This window comes from Crocodylus siamensis, chromosome 5, assembly GCF_052110815.1.
Source record: "Crocodylus siamensis isolate JL-2025a chromosome 5, ASM5211081v1, whole genome shotgun sequence".
NCBI classification, from domain to species: Eukaryota; Metazoa; Chordata; order Crocodylia; family Crocodylidae; genus Crocodylus; species Crocodylus siamensis.
The window spans coordinates 205,816,242-205,835,107 of NC_143399.1; the positions used below are offsets into that span (position 1 = coordinate 205,816,242).

The 18,866-nt window shown below is 60.8% G+C and overlaps 2 protein-coding genes across 4 annotated transcripts; both read right to left on the reverse strand.

Moving 5' to 3' along the window:
- Positions 1 to 114: 114 nt before the first annotated feature.
- On the reverse strand, positions 115 to 13,093 carry LOC149865216 (zinc finger protein 777-like). Of its 3 annotated transcripts, none has more exons than XM_090048066.1 (6): positions 12,756 to 13,093; positions 11,041 to 11,433; positions 9,213 to 9,339; positions 7,532 to 7,687; positions 6,953 to 7,066; positions 115 to 5,028 (listed from the first exon to the last, which is right to left on the reverse strand). In XM_090048066.1, exons 1-6 carry the CDS (start codon positions 12,912 to 12,914, stop codon positions 3,998 to 4,000), a joined length of 1,980 nt encoding a protein of 659 aa, XP_089904192.1. In that variant the 5' UTR covers positions 12,915 to 13,093; the 3' UTR covers positions 115 to 3,997. The 3 variants fall into 3 exon arrangements, with proteins under 3 accessions (XP_089904192.1, XP_089904193.1, XP_089904194.1); XM_090048067.1 differs by having other exon boundaries at positions 11,696 to 12,879; XM_090048068.1 differs by lacking the exon at positions 12,756 to 13,093 and adding an exon at positions 11,530 to 11,661.
- Positions 13,094 to 16,478: 3,385 nt separating this feature from the next.
- On the reverse strand, positions 16,479 to 17,042 carry LOC149865217 (histone H2A-like). Its single transcript, XM_090048144.1, is given in 3 exon segments — positions 16,479 to 16,551; positions 16,553 to 17,004; positions 17,007 to 17,042. Coding segments are annotated over 3 exon segments (561 nt in total).
- Between the last annotated feature and the right edge of the window lie 1,824 nt (positions 17,043 to 18,866).

Here is an 18,866-nt window from a genome sequence, read left to right on the forward strand (position 1 = left end):
GCATCTTGCCATTTTGGGGGAGCCGCACAGCAAAGGCCAGCCCCAGAACGGCTCTCGCTCGCTATTGCAACAACGGCCGTCATTAACGAAGCAGCGGGGGCTTGCGGCAATTTCCAACTTTACTGGGTTTTCAAATTGCTAAATATACAAAAAGAAGCTAACCAAAGGCTGCCCTGCCCGCAACCAGGGCTGCCGGACTACAAAAGCTGCACGGGTGAAGCCAGGAGGCACAGGGGAGCGCCCAGACACATCCCTGCGGGGCTTGGCAGCTGCCCCCACGGCTGCGTGGGGCTGGGCTCTGTGTCTGGCGGCTCCGGCTGCAGCGGTGCGGCCTGGGGGCTCAGTCCTGCCGCACCACCAAGCCGCAAACACGACGCGCGGCCGGCCTCGTATCCAACACGGGCTCTATTGCTCTACTCAAACACACTCGCAGCAGGAGGCTTCCCTGCACGTCTGCGGGAGCTGGGTCTGGCTGTTCCCTGGGTTCACCAGGCTGAACCGTTTTACTCTGCAGTAAGGAGCGGATACACGCCCAGCCCCTTCAACACTGGGGGCGGTGGGTGCTATTACAGCCCCGGGTCCTGCCAGTGACCATGTCTGGCTGGAAGAGCAGACGCACGTGGCTCTGCTGGGCTACGTTGCCCTGCTCCTCGTGGTCCAAGGGGGAGCTCTACCCAGAGGGGAGTGACTTGCACCAGGTTAAGCTGCATCCCGTGTGTCTGCACCATTTGTATCCCGGGCTAACCATGCCGCATCCACACCCAGTACTAAGTGTCTGCTCTGAACAGACCTGGCAGCTCTCTGGGCTCCCAAAGGAGACCAAATGGGATGAGCACCATCCTCTGTCACTTGGCACTGAAAGGGAGCGTTCCCACAGCGCCTGGTGGCAAGGAGTGACGAGCACACAACGGCCCCTGCAGGGCTGGGCCGCGGGCTTGGTGCTCTGCAAGCATTACGGCAAAACAAGGGGTTAGCGGGCCTCCGCCTGTCTCACGAGTCCGCAGAACTACACCGAGCGAGACGTTAGCTCGCTGAACGTAACCTCTGCGTTCAAATGAAGCGAAGCTGGAGTGACCTTGCCAGGGTACAAAATCATAGAAATGAAGGGCTGGAAGGACCTTGGAAGATCATCGAGTCCAACCCCCCTGCTCTGGGCAGGAGTATTGCTGAGACTGAGATCAAATGATCCCAGCGAGGCGTCTGTCCAGTCTCCTCTTGAAGACTTCCCAGGTTGGGGACTGCACCCCCTCCTTGGGAAGTCTAGTTCAGATTGTGGTCACCCTCACTGTAAAGACTTTCCTTCTTGCATCCAACCTGAAACCGTCCTCTGACAGTTTATGGCCATTGCTCCTTGTCCTCCCCAGGGGCGCCCTAGTGAACAGTTTTTCTCCCAGGTCCCAATATTCACCCCTTACATACTGACAGACAGCCACCAAGTCCCCCCTCGGTCTTCTCTTCCCCAGGCTGACCAGGCCCAGATCCCTTAGTCTTTTCGCATAAGGTTTGTCCCCCAAGTCCTTAATCATCCTTGTAGCCCTTCTCTGGACCCTTTTAAGACTCTCCACATCTTTTTTGGAAGTGTGGTGCCCAGAACTGGACACAGTCCTGCAGCTGGGGTCTCACCGGCACCGAGTAGAGAGGAAATATCACTTCCTTAGCCCTGCTCGCGACGCATCGGCTAATACCCGGGCTGTGTATATGGAGACACTGAGCTGCCCCTCTTGGCCTTGCTGGTTTAATCTGAAGGAAAAGTAGGTGCCAGGAGATCTTCCATTTGTCTGTCTATTGGGCCCCAAGCAGCTGCTTGCAGACAGCTCCCCTGGCCTTTCTCAGCTGGATTCTCCCCTTACCGCAGCCTCCCCCCGTCTACCACAGGGCTGGACCAAACCCCACCCGCAATCTCCAGGTTCAGGCTCCATAGTTTCATAGTTTCTAGGGTTGGGAGGGACCTGAGTAGACCATCTAGTCCAACCCCCTGCCATGGTCAAACAACCCCAGCAAGGTGTTTATCTAACCTCCTCTTAAAGACCCCCGAGGTAGGAGCCAGCACCACTTCTCTTGGAGGTTGGTTCCAGACCCTAGCCGCCCTGACCGTGAAGTCATGGGAGGGAAATTCCTAGAGGGAAATGCTGGAAGCACCTCAAGATTGTGGTAGGGTATCCTCCCGGGCTGGGGAGCAGCCGAGCACGAGGAGGCATTGGAGTGGGATGCTGTCTGTGCTTGTGCTACTCCTGTATAACAGGGCTGTCCGGCAGTGCCCGGGGTGGGGCTGGAAGGGGTCTCCGGAGGGCATCGAGTCCAACCCCCTGCTTGAAGCATAGACATCAGGGCTGGAAGGGACCTTGGGAGATCAGCCCCCCGCCCAAAGGGCAGGAAGTCAGCTGGGGTCACAGGATCCCAGCAAGATAAGCATCCAATTTACTCTTGAAGGTGTTCAGTGTAGGTGCTTGAACCACCTCCGCTGGCAGACTGTTCCAGACCTTGGGGGCTCGGACAGTAAAGAAATTCTTCCTTATGTCCAGCCTGAAACGGTCTTGCAGGAGTTTGTGACCGTTCGACCTCGTCATCCCTTGGGGTGCTCTGGTGAACAGACGTTCCCCCAGATCCTGGTGGTCACCCTTGATAAACTTATAGGTGGCCATCAGATCACCCCTGAGCCTGCGCTTTTCCAGGCTAAAGAGTCCCGTGGCTCTCAGCCTGTCATCGTAAGATCTGTTTTCCTGACCTCTGATCATGCGCGTGGCTCTCCTCTGCACTCTCTCAAGCTTCTCCACATCCTTTTTGAATTGTGGAGCCCAAAACTGGACGCAGTACTCCAGCTGCGGCCTCACCAAGGCCGAGTACAAGGGGAGAATGACATCCAAACCATCCTATACGAACCATAATCTAAACTCTACATAAGACTCCCTCGACCCTGACACAACACAGACTCACACCTGAACCTGCCACAGGGGAAGCAGGGGGACCGCAGCAGCTGACATGGGCACCGCTCCCCACCAATGCCCTCCTGCTGCTGCTGGAGTCTCCAGGCTCCCCTCCCTCTTCCCTGGGGGCAATGCAGGGTGGCCCAAAAGGCTGAGACCCCCAGCCAGGGGGTGGGGAGGACCCTATGCAGTGTGGGGCCATGGGCTGCAAGGAGTAGGGCTGGCACCATGCGGCATGCAGTCCTCACAGGCCCCCCAGAAGCTGGAGCCCTGCCTTACAGAATACCAAACCCAGTGCCCGCACTTGGGCGCCTGTGTGAAGCTGCTCTAGCCCTAAACTCTGCCCTTGCCCACCCGTGGACTTCCCAGATGGGCATGGGAATGTGAAATCGGCCCATGACCATGACCCCTGCTATCCTGGGGGCATGTCATAGTTTCATAGTAGGTAGGGTTGGAAGGGACCTGAGCAGATCATCAAGTCTGACCCCCTGCTATGGGCAGAAATGAATGCTGGGATCAAATGAAATGTGAAAAAACATCCCTGTGCTATGAGGAAGGGCAGGACCGGTGCCCCCCGTACCCACAAGTTGGCAGGAACTTGAAGTCTGAGATTAAAAGTACGCTCAACTACAGGGCAGACAGCAGGTGCCCAGGGCATCTAGGCCAGAACGTGTCCCTGTGCGGTCCTGTCAGCCTGTCCCGGTGTGGAGGAGTGTTTCTGCGGGCGGCATGGTCATCTCCGCCTGGGCCTGTGACACATCCCCGAAGCTTGGAGGAAAGTTCTGAATGCCTACGTCTGTCACCAGCCCCAAGAGCACAAAGTACTGTTGTCCGTGGAGCCCATCATCTCCCGTGACCTCCTACCGTCCCGAACAGCCCCGAGGACCTGCTGCAGACTGTACACGCCAGATCTGAAGTCTACCCAGGAACTAGCTAAACGCCAGCCACCCCCGCACTGGCTCTGGGGGCTGAGGGAGAAGCCGCGTTCCCCTGAGCATCAAGTACTAAGTCCTAAAGCCAGAAGGGACCAGGAAAATCCTCCAGCCCCTGCATAGCACAGGCTGGCGTCGGCCCTAAAGCTGCGACACGTCGGCACCCAGCCTGCAGGCCTCTGCACCCTCCTCTGTGCCGGCAAGGGGCTGGCTAGCCCCCACCTCCGTCCAAAGAGCCGGGGAGCACCCTCCATCTGCAGCAATTGCCAGGAGATCACCCGTCGCATCAGGTGCAGGTATAACATCTGTCCTGGGGGCGGGGGCTGGCGGGCAGGGCCCCTCCTCAGATGCAGCCATTCCCTGGGTACCCCCCGGCTCGGGGGAGCTGGCAGTGGGGGGCTGCAGGGCCTGCTGCCGGAGGAGCCGGCAGCGCAGCAGGGCCCTTTCCCGGGTGTGGATCTTCTGGTGCCGGATAAGGTGGGTGTGGCGCGTGAAGGTCTTCCCGCATTCGGTGCAGCTGTACGGCCGCTCCCCAGAGTGTGTCATCTGGTGCCGGCGGAGGGCGGAGAAGTAGGCAAACACCTTCCAGCACACAGCGCATGTGGGCAGCGCCTTGCTGTGGGTGTCCCGGGGCTTGGCCAGCTGCTTGGCCGGGGGAAAGAGCTTGTGAGGCTCGCTGGAGCCAGTGCAAGGGCTGCGGTAGGGGCTGTTGCGAGGCCGCAGCCGCAGGCCCGGGTGCAGGCCGTTCTCAGGGGCGCTCCCCCCTGCATGCATGCGCTGGTGCAGCGCCAGGTGCTGCTGGTGGGTGAAGCTGATTTCGCACTCGGGGCACTCGTAGGGCCCCTCCTTGGCGTGGCTCCGCTGGTGGATGATGAGGTTGATCTTCAGTCGAAAGCGGCGTCCGCACTCCGTGCAGGGGTGTGCCCGCTCCCGCGGGCGGTGCCGTGGGCAGGCTGGCTCAGCCGTCACGTTGCTGTCCCGGCTTGGGGGTTTGCTCAGCCTCTTCTTCTCGGGCTTGGCCTGCGGCAGTGGGGAGCACAGCTGGCTTTCAGCCTCTGTGGGGCTCAGGGAAGGCTCAAGGGGGCCCTCTGCCGATGCTGCCTCTGCCACCAAAACGCTAGGGCTGGGAGGCCCATCGCAGCCCGTGTCTTTCACCAGGAGCTGGTCATCCCCTGCAACACAGAGGTGGATACAGAGGTTATTTGTGCAGCTCTCAGGGATGGGGACAAGCCCTATTTGTGCCCAGACCCTGAGGTGCTGGATTTCTTAAGCAGTCAAGAGGTGCCACCACTTAGGACCGCAGGAAAGCAGGGCTGGAAGGGACTCACAAAGTCACATCCAGTCCAGCCCCTGGCTCCAGGAAGGATCAGCCCTGACTAAAGCATCCCAGCCACATGTCTGTCCAACCTGCCCCAGAACATTTCCAGGGATGGAGACTCCACAACTGCTCCAGGCACCTATGGCAATCCTGGACCATGCTCCTCATCATCCGCCTCAATTTCCCCGGCTGCAGCTTGAGCCTGTTGCTCCTAGTCCAGTCCTCTACAGCCACAGAGAGAAGCCCATCTCCATCCTCTGTGTCACTGCTCTTCAGGAATTTGCAGACTCTTATCAAATCCGTCTTCTCTTCTCCAGGCTAAATAACCTAAGCTCTTTCAGTCTGTCCTCACCAGGCTCGCTTCCAGGCCCCTACTCATTTTGTTGCTCTACACTGGACCCTTTCCAATCTGTCTCCATCTTTCCTGAAGTGCGGGGCTCAAAATTGGACACCAGACCCAAGGGGAGGCCTCCCCAGTGCTGAACAGAGCAGAAGAATTACTTCCCTTGGATCACAAGCGATGCATCTGTTAATACAACCTGGGACACTGCTGGTTTTCTTTTATGCAACAAGAACACCCTCTTGGCTCATATTCAACTTCTAGTCCACTGTCACCCCCAGGTCCTTCTTTGTGGCCCTGCAGCCCAGCCAGTCATTCCTCAGCGTGGATCTGTGCATGCAACTATGGTGTCCCAAGTGCAGGTGAAGGTCTGGGAGCGTAAGAGTGGCAGTCCAAAGGATTTGCCAGGCAAAGGGGAGGAAGAGAGGGGAGTCTCAGGGGCCAGGCAGTGCAGACTCCACTCCCCACTGCAGCCTCGAGTCTGTCTGGAAAGACTGAAGACAGAGGCAGGAGGACACTGGCCTGGTACCAGTCTCTCCAGCACCAACCCGAGTATGGGATGCTGAACACTGCCAGCAACAAGCTGCGAGCAAACCTGGAGGAGCCACAGGACTGTATTTAGGCAAACCCCATCCTTGCTCCCTCCCATCCCATGGCTGTACCAGGGAGACCACGTGCTTTCATTCCTGGGGTGTTAGTTCAGCACAGCCCCAAGGGTGTTAGTTCAGCACGGCATCAGACATGTGCCCACCTGTCTGCGCTCTACATCCCACCCCAGAGCAATAATGTTGCACGGAAATAAACCTCCCGACACAAGAACGCTGAACCTGCATGACGGCTCTCCCAGCTGCTGGAGACCAGCTCGGCTGATCCCCGCAACCTTCTCACACCCTCGCACTCTGCTTCTCCTTTGCTCCCCTGTTCAAAGCCCTCTGGCCTACGTCTGACAGCCTCAGTGGAAAGTAGTGTGGGCTGCTCCACCCTGGAGGGAGGGCGGCGTGCTAGCGATCCATGCTCCTTTTCCCTCTTTCCACGCTGGCTGCGCAGCTTGTCCCCAGCTCCCAGAAGCGCTTGCTGTGTTCCCGCCTCACCCTGGGGCCAGACACCTGGGCCCGGAGAGCTGACAAGGCAAGGCTCGGGTTTGTTTTCCCTCTGGCAAAGTCAGGCCATGCAGCAGAGCTGGCCCCTCCTTGCTCTCGCACACGATGCAAAGAAGTGTCCCGATGGGATCGTCACTCCTCCTGTGAGGGAGTGTGCCAGGAGCTGCTCATGGGGCGGGAACACGCTGCAGTTTAATGCCTGTTGGATCCTCTTCCTAAGGCTCTCGAGAGGGCAGGCCTGCCCCTGGCACATAGGGAGAAAGGAGTGCATGGAGAGGAAAGGCCTGCCTGGCTCCCAGCCCCCTGCCCGCCCTGGAGCAGGCTGGGCTGACACTCACCTGCGCCAGGGTCTACCAGCGTCTCTTCCTCCTCCAGGTCTGGGGTGTCTTGGTCGTCAGGCTCGTCCTCGTGCACCCCCCACGAGAGGCTATCTAGCACTGACGCGGGAGATGCTGCGGGGGAGAGAACAGCGGGGCCGGCTGAGCTGCCTCAGCTGGAGGAGACAGGCCCTGAAGGACCTGTGTTCCCCCCAATCCCCACCCCTGCTGCCTACCAGGCCCCCTTCCTCCTGTCCTGTCTCCCTACAGAGACCCTCTCTCCTCCTCCAGGAGCCCGGCTGCCCACATCCTTGGGCTCCCTGCTCACGTAGGCACGTCCCAGCTGCAGCAGCCAGCTCTCACCCTGGGAGCTATTATGTCCCCTGTACCCCCCACGTTTCTCCTCTGGGCTCAGCCTGGAGCAACCCACACTTCCTCTTGCCAAGCACCATCACATTTCTCCCATGCTGTCTTTCTGCTCAGTGCGGACCCAGGCCATCAAGGCTCTAAGGAGACCTGTGCGCGCCCCTGGCAGAGCTGCGCTGCAACGAGATTGCCCGAGATGGACAAAGGGAGGAGGCCTGGTGGGATGCGACTCACCTGTGCTGGTGTTCACAGGGACGTCCCCTTCTTCCCATGCCTCCTGCTTCTCCTCTGCGTCTTCCGACCTTTCTGGAGAGCCCGGCTGCTCCCTGACACAGGGCTCCTCCCCTCGCTCTATCTGGGACAGGATGTCAGGCTTGGACACGGCATAGTCTGCAAATGGAAAAAGACATTAGGAAACGCTTTCCCACTAGGAGGGTGGTGAAGCACAGGAATGGGTTACCCAGAGAGGTGGCATCTCCATCCTTGGAGGTTTTGAAGACCTGGCTAGACAAAGCCCTGGCTGGGATGATGCAGTTGGGGCTGGTCTCACTTGGAGCAGGGGGTTGGATAGATGTGACCACGTGAGGTCCCTTCCACCCTTCTTGTCTATGATACTATGACATGAGAGGACACTGATCAGCCTTAGCAATGGGCGATCTTTCAAGATGCAGAACTGTCTGTGGGTTTTAGCCAACCCTTCAAATCAGTGGCCAGAGGTGGTGGGCAGTGTGGACGGATGCTAATGTTCCCCTAGGGTTCCTACATCAAAACAAAGCATGGGAGGTAGGTTATTGTCCTTCGCGGGGGGATTCACACATGCAAGGGGAGGCCAAGCTCCAAGAGAAGAACAAGCCTCGAACCTCGCGGTTGTCTTCAAGGCTGCCAAAACCTCTGCCACCTGGACAACAGGTAGCTTAAAAGAAGGTGTTGTCTTCATTGACGAAAAACCTCCTGTTTCAGCTTCAACAACCACTTCAAGGGCAGCTCTTCTGACCTGTCACTGTCAGGCACCTATGTGTCTGCAGAAAGGTCAAAACAACTGCTGCTATCAGGATCAGCCTGGCTTGGAGGAGAGTCAGCTGGAGAACAGGTGCCCGAGCAGCAACAATTGGACTGTCGCTCGGAAAAGACCAAACAGACGATAAAGCTGCTCCTGGGACCAGATCTGGTGGAGGATTTCTTAGAGCCGAGTCCGAGTTCTGCGTGCGTACACGCACAAAGTGATGTTTTACCAGCCTTTAGCATGGGATGGGGTTACAATTCGAGACCTGTAAATCAGGGTGGGTTATCCACAAGATATGGCCTAACTCAAACTGCAAACCCCAGGCTTAGAACTTCACCCAGACGGTTCTCGCCTGGGGCTGCGCCTCCCGCACCAGCAGTGGGTCAGACAGGTCAGAGGCGCTCAGACCGCGGCTCCCGCTCCACAAGCTCCTCAGCTGATCACCTGCGGCTCTTGGCAAAAAACACTAAAAGCTCATTTCTTGCCGCGTGCCTTTGGCCTGTCTTTCCTGCCTCCATAACTGAGGCAGTGCACGTGCTGCGCATCTCTGTCCACCATGCAAGTGGCCACTAATGCCCGGTAGCGATTTCTCTTTTGAACTGCAGCGTATTTGCCACTGTTCACCCCTTGCTCCAGTTTTTTGGTTCCTGGCTGAGTCAGGATGGAGCGTCACAGGGCTGGATGATCCCAGTAGTCTCTTCCAGTCCTAAATTTTATAGAGCTCACCCCGGAGAGCACATGAGATGAGAACCGACTCAGCTTGCCCTTCCACCGCATTTGCTGGGTGGGTCTAATGGCCTAAGAGGTCCTGCCTGCATCAATCCTCCAGAAACCAGAAGGCCCTGCCGATTCACCCCGAGCCAGCCCGTACCAAGTGCAGCTGTCCAGACAGGAGTAAAACAAAATGCTCACCCAGCGAGACCAGGGTCTCATAGTTGCCCCTCATCACGTGTTTGTACAGCTCCTTCTGCCAGCCGGCCAAGTTCTCCCACTCCTGCTCATTGAAGTAGACCGACACGTCGTCAAACGTCACTGGCACCTGCAAGCACAGAGGTCACAAGCTCAGCGGCTTCAATAACAGCCTGCATGCCCATAAGAGAGGGGTGCATTTCACCGCATGCTCAGTTGAGCCAAATGCACCTTGGGACACATCTGGGGTCCATTTTGCAGAGATTCCCCCAGCAACCACCTGGCCCGGCGGCCATCCGTTTGCAAAAGCCAGCTTGCTCAAGGCCACCCAGGGCTGCTGCCTACCTCCGGGCACGAAGCCACCCCCCGTCACCTGCACAACCTGCTCCCAGCCCACCTACGCCGGACATTGCACAGACCGGAGACAGACGTGCGATGTGGTGCATGCATGCGTGACCAGGCCCCCACCAGAGCAGGACGAGCTGTCTGCCCCCACTCCAGCAGTGCTCTAAGCACGGGGCCTTTGGTGGATGCGGGGTAGCACCCCCACTTCTCCGCTTCTTTTTTGTTAAGCAACGAAACCCAGTTTTTGTCTAAACAGCAGGGAAAGGGGTCACTGCTCAGGACCCAGCCGGAGGAAAAGGCCCTGGTCTCTGGCTATGTTGGTGGCACAGGTAAGTACCGAAGCTCCAGCCTGTCTTCTGCCCGTTGCAACTCCAGCTCAGTTTGGTCAGCAACCAGCTCACCCAGCTCCTGATCAGCGACTTGTCCCCAAGTGCTGCACTGAGACACCCGAGCACCCAGCACGAGGCTGGAGACCTCAGGGGCTGAGCACTACAACCCCCCCGTGCCTTTGAGGATCTGGTCTCAAGACCACGCACGAGGTGGCAACCAGCGTGAGACGCGTGCAGACGCGCCCGTGGCCTGCTGCGGCGGCCCACACGCCAAGCCATCGCCAGCTTGACTGCTGGGCTCTGAGACCGACCTGGCACCCCGCAGCTACCGCACTACGCCGCCACCTTTCCTCGCGGCATAAAGCAGACTCAGGTCCCTACTGCCACGCACGACAGGCCCATCGGGAATGGCTGACATAAGGCCGTCAAGTCGATTGAGGCTGGATATCCAGAAAATATTTTTCACTGTGAGAACAGTGAGGCAGCGGCCTAGAAACCCCGGAAAGGGGGCAGAGGGCTCTTCATCACTGGGGGTGTTTAAGACGTTGGGCTGTCGCTGCTTGGGAGCGATTTAGGTGAAGCGAGGCCTGTTTTCTACCATGGGTATTTCCATGGTAGCTTTGCTGGCTACTCCCTTTTTTTTCCTGTTGTGTCAGGGTGTTTTTAAGCCTCCCCAGATGTGCTGGGTGTTGGCTACAGATAAGGGTGGGAACTTCAACGGGGGTGTGCCGGACCTCCTGCTGGGACCAAAGCCAAGGTTTCCCGGCTAGCGGGTCTTGCCCCTCTGCTCAGGGTCAGACCCATTGCATCTTTGGGGTCAGGAAGGAATCTTTTACCCCATGGTCAGACTGGTGCGGACTGGGGGCGGGGAGGGTACGGCGAGCGGGGGCACAGCCCCCTACCCAGAACCTCTTGAGCATGTTTTATAGAGGCAAGGCATTGACCGCTGTGGTCTCCTGCTGTCTCTGCGGCAGGTTCGGGTGTTAGGTTGCTGCTGTGTCAGGGCTGAGGTCAGTCTTATGCAAAGTTTAGATGATGGACTTGTGTGGGATGGTTTGGACGGGGCTGAGGCCGGGGTTGGCTTAGAGGTGACCTCCGGAGCTCCCTTCCAGCCCCACTTCTCCGTGACCCTACGGCCCATGACTGGGGGTCCTTACCTGGGGGATCTCGCCATTGGCGCCGGGCGGCAGGCGCAGGATCCAGAAGTTCCTGTTCTTGAGCAGGTTCTCCATGTTCTCCAGGCGCCGCTGCAGCAGCTGGTTCTCCTGGATCAGGCTGCCCAGCACGGCCCACCGCCCCTCCAGCTGGTTGCCGAAGTCCACCACGGTTTTCTCGCAGCCGGCCAGCTTCTCCTCCGCCGCCCCCGTCTTCCCCTCCAGGCTCAGCAGGCGCAGCGCGTGCGACTCCACCTTCTTCTCCATCGCTTCCAGCGTGGCCATGACGGCCCCCCAAGAGCCCTCCGCGGGCTGGCCATGCATGGCTCCCACCGGTGTCCGCTTGAGGACCACGGAGGGCTGCAGTGCCCGGGTGAGCCTGGCACGCGCCGAAACCTGCGGGCACAGACAGAGCGGGGCTGAGACCCACGCCCGGGGGAGCCCATACCCCACCCCTGCAGCCCGGGGATGGCGAGACAAAGGTGGACCGACCTGCCACCGCTGCGGAAAGGGGGCGCCGCGGGCGCGGGGGCGGGGCAGCACCCCGGGGGGGCACCTGGGGGGCACCGGGGTGCAAGGCTTTCCCCGGCGGGGCCGCGGGGCGCGCACGTGCGCGCGGGGCCCCGCGCCCGGGGATGCTCCGCGCCGCAGCGCTTACCTCCGCGGCGCGCCCGGCCATGGCTGCGCGGCCCGACCGCACCACGGCGCCGCCTGCCGGCCGGAGGCGCCGCCGCGTGTGTCCGCGCTGCCGCGGGGCAGGGGCCGGGCGCGGAGCTCCGCCCGCCGCCGCCGGGAGGGGCCGCGCAGCGCGGGGCAGGCTGGGCGGGGTCCCTCCCTCCCCCCAGCGCAACCTAGGGCGAGACCCCGGCGGAGCGGGAGCGCGGGGCGGGGGCGAGCCCTGGGCAAGCCAGCCCGGACCCAAACGCTCGCCCAGGCTCGGAGCGACGCGACGCAGCAGGCATCGCCCCGCCGCGGGCGGGCGGCCGCAGCCAGGCGGGGTGTTCGTGCGCGCTCCGAGCTCCCCGGGAGGACGAGAGGGGCCCTGTGCGGTGCCCGGTGGCCCAAGGATCCCGTCCACGCACCGAGCCTGCCCCCCTGCTGCCGGAAAGGGGCCTCCTCCCACTTCGCTTCAGCCCGGCTGCCACCGCACCCCGGGGCGCCACGTGGCACGAGCACTGCCGGGGTGACGGGTTCCCACGACCAGCCCCGAGGCTTCGGGCGGGAGTCCCCAGGGTGAAAGGCGAAGCCCCCCGCGCGCCTGGACCACCCTTTCCACGGGGCTGCTCTGCGGGGGACGGCGACGGCCCCGGGGCAAGGAGCAACGGGCCGAACTGTAGCAAGGGGGGACAGGGCAAACCTGCCCCTGCGGGGGTTCAGCACCAGAACCGGCTGCCCAGAGAGGCCGTGGGCCTCCACCCCTGGGCCTTTGCGAGAGCAGGCTGCACAGACGCTCGTCTGGGATGGTTTAGTCGGGGCGCTGGACAGGATGGGCCCCCAAAAGCCCCTTCGATTCCCTCTGTGGCGCTGTATCCCCTGCCCTGCCTTTTCCGCAGTAAAATGCCGTTTCTTGTCCTTTTCTTCCTAGCCATATTTCCCAAGCGTCCTTATTACTCAGCGAAAACACTGAATAGACCCATGGCCAGGACAGGCCTCCCTCGAGATGCCGTCCCACTTCGACAGCAAACCACCGGTAGCTGGTCTGGAGTGCTGGTTTTCACCCGGTTTTGTGCGTGTCCCCCGCCGTCCCTCCTCCCCGACGGCTGTCCTCTTGACAGTACGCTTTCTTGGCGGGTGCTTCCTTCTAGCTCTTTTCCAGCCGAAACAATCCCAGGTCCCTCAGCATTTCCAGCTGGTTTGAGTTGAAGCCCCCCGTCCATCTTGTTGCTCTGGGCTGCCGGCACTGCCTTTGTTTCTGAAGCAGGGGCGCAGCGAGGCCCGCAGGGCTCAGCGATCGTCTCCGGTGTCGCGCACACAATGCTCCTGCGAACGGGCGGGACAAGGAGCAACGGTTTCAAGTTGCAGCAAGGGAGGATTAGGTTGGATATTAGGAAAAGCTTTCTGGCTAGGAGGGCGGTGAAGCACTGGCACAGGTCACCCAGCGCGGCGGTGGGATCTCCATCCTTGGAGGTGTTTAAGGCCTGGTTCCACACAGGCTTGGCTGGGATGACGTGGTTGGGGCTACTTGGAGCTCGGCCTCATCTGCAAACCTTAAAAGCTTGCATTGCCTTCCATCCTCTGAGTCGTGGCTTGCTTCTGTTCATCTAGTTACGAGGCTGCTAGTCGCTAGGACAAACAGGGACTGTGTTTTTTGCCCTTCTCTCCTGGTCTGGGACAACTAACTACAAAGATAATCGCTGCGGGTTCAGAGATCAGTTGTTTGACTACCCAAGGGAGGATTTCATCAGCTCCTGCTGACCGGACTGCACCGGAGGCTCCTTAACCTGGCCTGTACTCTTATTTCCTCGTTAACGTTACATTTTAACTTCGTCTTTTTGACACGCCAGAAGCCCAGCGTGCCCCGAATGCCTCCTCGGCATCCGTACCCGACCTTCACTGCCCTCTGCCTTCCTCTTTCTCCCAAATGAATCTAGAGAGCCTCCCCCAGGGGCCTTTCTTGCCCCTTCCTGTTACACCTCATCTCCTGCCTTTGCTGTTACCCCACCCCAGGCTTCGCCTGTTCTTTCCCACTTGCTTCATCATGTGTTTTTACTTTAAGTCTATGCAGGGCTCGGGCTGCGGCTGGAGTAAGTGCTTGCTGCACATCCCATTGCTGCTTTGTGCTGGGAGAGCCGGCTGCTGCCCCTGCAACCTAGCTGGCTTTCTTCAAGGCTGTCACCCTTGTTCTGCTGCCCTGCGCCCTGCTTTTCCTGCATGGCGAACCCCCTCTAGAGCAGGTTCAAGGCCACAGGGGCAGCTGTGCGGCTTGTGCCTGGCTTGGACTCTAATGTCACCCTCCCTTGATGCCACATCTTGTTCTCATTAAGGGCTGGTTAAGGGAGGCTGCCACAGGCCTTAGGGTGAGCCTCAGTCCCGGCAAAGGTGTCTCCTGGACCGCACTAGTCTCAACTTGCCCCTCGGGCTCGATAGGCCTTCTCAGCCTGCCCGTGCCTCTGGAGGGCACCGGTAGCCTAAAGGGCTAATTGCTTGGCCCCGCTCTGCCCCTACACCATGCCCCAAGCCTCACAGATGTTATTGTTCAATGGTGTCATCTGTGGTCCCTTCTGCTTAGCCCCTCGCTGGGCTCCTCAATACTCTCAGCCCTTCCCTCCGGGCTCTCGGACCCCCCGGTCCAGCTCGCAGCCCCTCTTGGACTCGTGGATGCTCTAGTCCAGCTCTCGCCCTTTTCTGGGCCTGTGGACCATCTGGTCTGACTTTTACTTGCTGCCCGGCTCCTGAACATCCAGGTCCAACACTCAGACACTCCTCCTGTCTTTAAACCTTCTTCGGTCTTGCTCTCTCAGCCCTGCTTTGTGCACCTGCATCCATCCCCTGATCACACACCCAGCCCCTCTCAGGCCCAGGGCTTATATAGCTCAAGCCCAGCCTGCTGCTGATCAGGTGCATCCCTAATTAACCCCGCTTTGCCCGCTGCAAGCCAGCATCTTCTCTACCGCTGAAACGCCGAGGGGACAGGACAGAAAGCAGCCATGCGGGCTCCTGCTCATTCGCTGCAGGTCACGAGCGGTCCCGCCATCCTCTACCTCCCTTCTGCTTGGGCTAATTTCTCCTTGAGCCAAGCAGGGAACATGCTGTAGGGCTGTGCACATCTGCCCCCCCCCCCGCCCCCCAAATCTTGGGGAATGGCTGAATATATACACAGAGGACAGGATCGAGCACGGACCCCGTTGCTGACACCCGGGGCTGCCGGGAAGCCGTTGCTACTCCCAGCCTCAGCAGAACCTGGGGTCTGTGATCCTGCCCTGAGAAACCGCGTCTCACTCCACAACCCAGCAGTGGTGGGCCAAGCAGGTGCTCAGCCTGCGGGGGATGATCAGCCCTATAAAAAAGGCCTAGCTCCTGGTCCATGAAAACTTCGGCCCCTATTCAGAGCTGAACACAGACATTGGTCACTGGTTAGCAAAGTGGACCGTCTCCACTTATATTAGCCAACAGAATCCAGAAATTAAATAGCTGCTTATTCATTCCCGTGGGCACCCAGCTGCTGGCCTGGCCGCGGGACGTCAGTGGCAGCCAGTCGGAGCGTGGGTCCCCAGTCCGTTCAGCAGGGGCTGTGCAGCTGCCCCTTCCCTGGGTCTGCAGGTGGGGCCTGTCCCCGGTCCTGACTCCAGATGGCATTGATTTGACCCTGAGCAGAGGGGCAAGACCTTCTAGGAAGGCTGGGTCATTTTCCAGTAGCTCTTGTCATCTGCTCCTCCCCACAGCAGGGGACCAGGCATGTGGGCGCCCCCCTTCAGAGCTTGCTCCAGCTCTGCACAGATACCCAGCCCAATGCATAGGTGAATCCCAGTGTGAGCATCCAGCCTTGCACAGAAGATGTCCTTCCCTCTCTGAAGGCAAATCCAGAGAGAAGCCATGGAGCAGAAAGGCACAATCACAGGCATCCCATCTGCAGGCTCTTTCATGGCCATGGAAATCTACCCCATGTACCCATGCTACCCAGGGTAAGCAAAGCAAAGCATCTGTTGGTGTGCTACTATCAGGGCCTTAAGGAGACAGGTGAGGTCAACCTCCACCCTGGTCCTCCAACAAGGGGTGCTGGAAATGAGGAAGAAGATGAAGATGGCCGGGACGCCCGAATGCTTCAGATTTGAAACCTGCATGCCTGTGCTGTGACACCAGTGCCAGGGTAGCAAGCGGCTGTGGGGCATTTGCACACTGGATGTTGAGCAGCCAGGCATTGCGACAGCCAGAGATCACTTGGATGTAGGCTGCAGTCCGGTCTGACCCGGCCTGAATAAGGAGAGCTCTGCATGGAGCTGGGTATAATAGGCTTTCCTGCCACGCGGTGCTGGGACTGAACCCAGTGCTCTAGATGACCCACCAGGCTGCTTTGTAACTGGCAGTGGCTCCCAGCTTTGTGAGCTTCTCTCACCCCGGGCCCCCTTGTTCAAGGTCTCGGAGGCAGTCTGGCCTCAAGGGAAAGGGGCAGGTAACTCCAGAGCATTGCCCAGCCCAGGCAGGATGACAGTGCCTGTGTCCCACTCAGGCTCCAGGCCAATAGGGCATGGCTGGATAATATCCTCTAGGTGTGAGACATGAGGTCCCAGAGAGGGTGGGAGCAGGGACCCCTCAGCAGCCCTCCATCGCCTCACAGAGGCAAGCAGCCAGGAGGATGGGAGTAGAGATGGAGGGGCCTGCGGAGCCAGGACTAGAGCCAGCACCGGGGGACTCCCTGCCAGGGTCTCTCCCCCCAGGCCACAGCCTGCCTCCCTGCTCCTCTCCATGCCCTGCCATGCACAGCCTGGCTGCTTCTGTCTCCTTTAATAGCCCCTGGACGGCTGTGAGGAGACACATCCAAAGCGGCTGCTACGTCTCCTGCGGGGCACGGCCCCCCGGCGGGCTGGGAGCCCTGCTCCAGCAGCATGGCCGGGTCCTGGCGCGCAACAGCAGGGCCCGGGTGCGGGGCAGGACCCCGCCGGGGAAGACGGTCTCATTGCCCAGCAGCAGTTTGCGGAGGTCCTTGCTCTTCAGGGCGGCCAGCTGCAGGTGCCGCGGGGCGATGACGCTGTCCTGCCGGACTCGCGCGGCGTCCCCGGCCCAGGCCAGGATCTGGGCCGTCAGGTACTGGGTCACGGCAGCCAGGTAAACCAAGGCTTCGTCTTTGATGCGCTTGATGCGCAGTCTCTGCCGCAGCATGCGCTCGAGCTGGTCCACGGGGAAGTGCAGCTTCTGCAGGGACGCCTGGGACGTGACCTGTGCCGGGGACGTCTCGCTGGCCGTGTCCTGCCGGGACATGAGTGCGAATCCCTGCAGCAAAGCCGTGTCCCCGGCTGTGTCCAGCAGCGAGGGGCCAGCTGCGCTGGGCCCGGCCGAGCCTGGCCCATGGTGGAACGGAAGGAAGGAGGAAGACGACGTTCCAGTCGGCCATGTATGGACCAATCGGGAGAGCGGTCCTTTATGAGGTCACAGGGGAGCTCCATCTCTCTGTGATGTCACTGTCGTCAGTGCAGCCCTGGGGCCACGGGCAGGCCCAGGGAGGTCTTTCTTCACCAGTCACGTCTTGTTGCATCCACACCCGTTGTGTCCGGAGGGGTGGAAGGTGCCACCCTCCCCCAGCCAGAGCTGCCTGCCCAGGTGGCACGGCTGGGTGCTGTCCCTGGACACCCCCGTGCAGTGCGCCACACCGCAAACAGCTGAACGAGACCCAGCAGCAAACAGACCCTGAGGACAGCGTCTCCCCTCCCAGGAGCTTCACAACAGTGGGTGTGTCCCGGGCCGGAGCAGGGGCCCACGGTCCCTGGGGCTGCATCCAGGCAGGACCCTGGGGCCCCGTCCTGCGTGCTCGCTAGGAACCACACTGCCCCCTCCTCTCTAGTTATGCCACTGCTGGCCCTGCTTCCCGGGTGGTTCCCAGCCTGGTTTCGAGGCTGTCCTGCCTCCCGGGGGAGACGATGCCCCTCCAGCACCTTGTGCCTCCGCAGCAGGCTGTGCTCTGGGGCCCTGGCTCCCAATGGGTAGAGCCGCCTCCATGGCCAAGGGGCTTCCCCCGCCCCAGCACGCCCTGCTCTTCCCTAGCTCTGCCCCGGACGCCAGCTGCCCCCTCTTGTGAAAGCCCAAGCACCCTCCTCCCCTGAGCTGGGTCCTTCTTCCATATCCCTAAACACCTGAGATCCCAACAGCCCACCACGTCTGTCCTCGCCACCACCCCTTGGATGCCCCCGCGGGCCCCAGCAAAACCCCCGCCGACCCTCGTGCGCTGTGTGGCAGGAGCCAGGTTCCAGCCTGGGCCCAGGGCACATCTCCGGTGCAAGGCTGCGGGGCTCCATGCAGACTTGCCTGGCCACACTCAGTCCACAGCCAGTACACAGCACGGTGCTGTCTTGTGCGGGGCCGACAGGCCCCAAGAGCCTCTGCCCGCCCACGGAGAGCAGCGCTGGGAGGCAGGCCGCCCCCAAGCTCCCCCCGTGCCAGGACCCCCGTATGAGATGCCGAGCCCCTAGGTACCAGCCAGCTGCTGCAGGGCTCCGTAAAGGTTTCATGGCCCCATTAACACGGACATCTCACTAGAGCGGGCTGATGTGACTGAGCAGAGCCGAGCCCAGACGAGCAGAGCTCCTGCGCCCCGTGGCCTGGCACTCGTGGCCAGGTCGGGCACCACCTTTGGTGTTGAAACGACCGGCGTGTCAACGGGCACAGACCCGGAGCACCCCATCCTGGCACAAGCACCCCGACGGCATCAAAGCATCGCTCTCGCCGCCCCGCTCGGGGGCTGCTTGGGGCGGGTAGAAAGACCGCAGGGAGGCTCACGACCGCCCTGCGAGCCCGAGCACTTAGCGCAGCAGCGATGCGCTCCAGGGGCAGCGTCACGACTGGGCAGGAGCGTCGTGGGAGGCTCCCGCGAGCCGGCGTCGTGGTAGCAGTGCAGGCGGGCCGCGGAGCCGAGGGGGACCTGGTGCCCGACGGGCAGGCAGCGGAGGCTGGCCTGGGTAGCTGCCCAGGGAGAAATGCTATCGTGCTGGGGGCCTCCTTCCTTTCCCCCGCGCCAGGCTGGGCCACGGGTCGGTCCCGCCGGAGCAGATCCCCTGCCTGGCACGGCAGCCCTGGCTGCGATCCCGGCTCAGCTGCTCCCGTCCCACCCAGCACCGGGCTCCGTTTGAAGCCCAGATCATCCCCGCGCCCCCGGGGACTCTGGCCTCACCCGTGCCAGG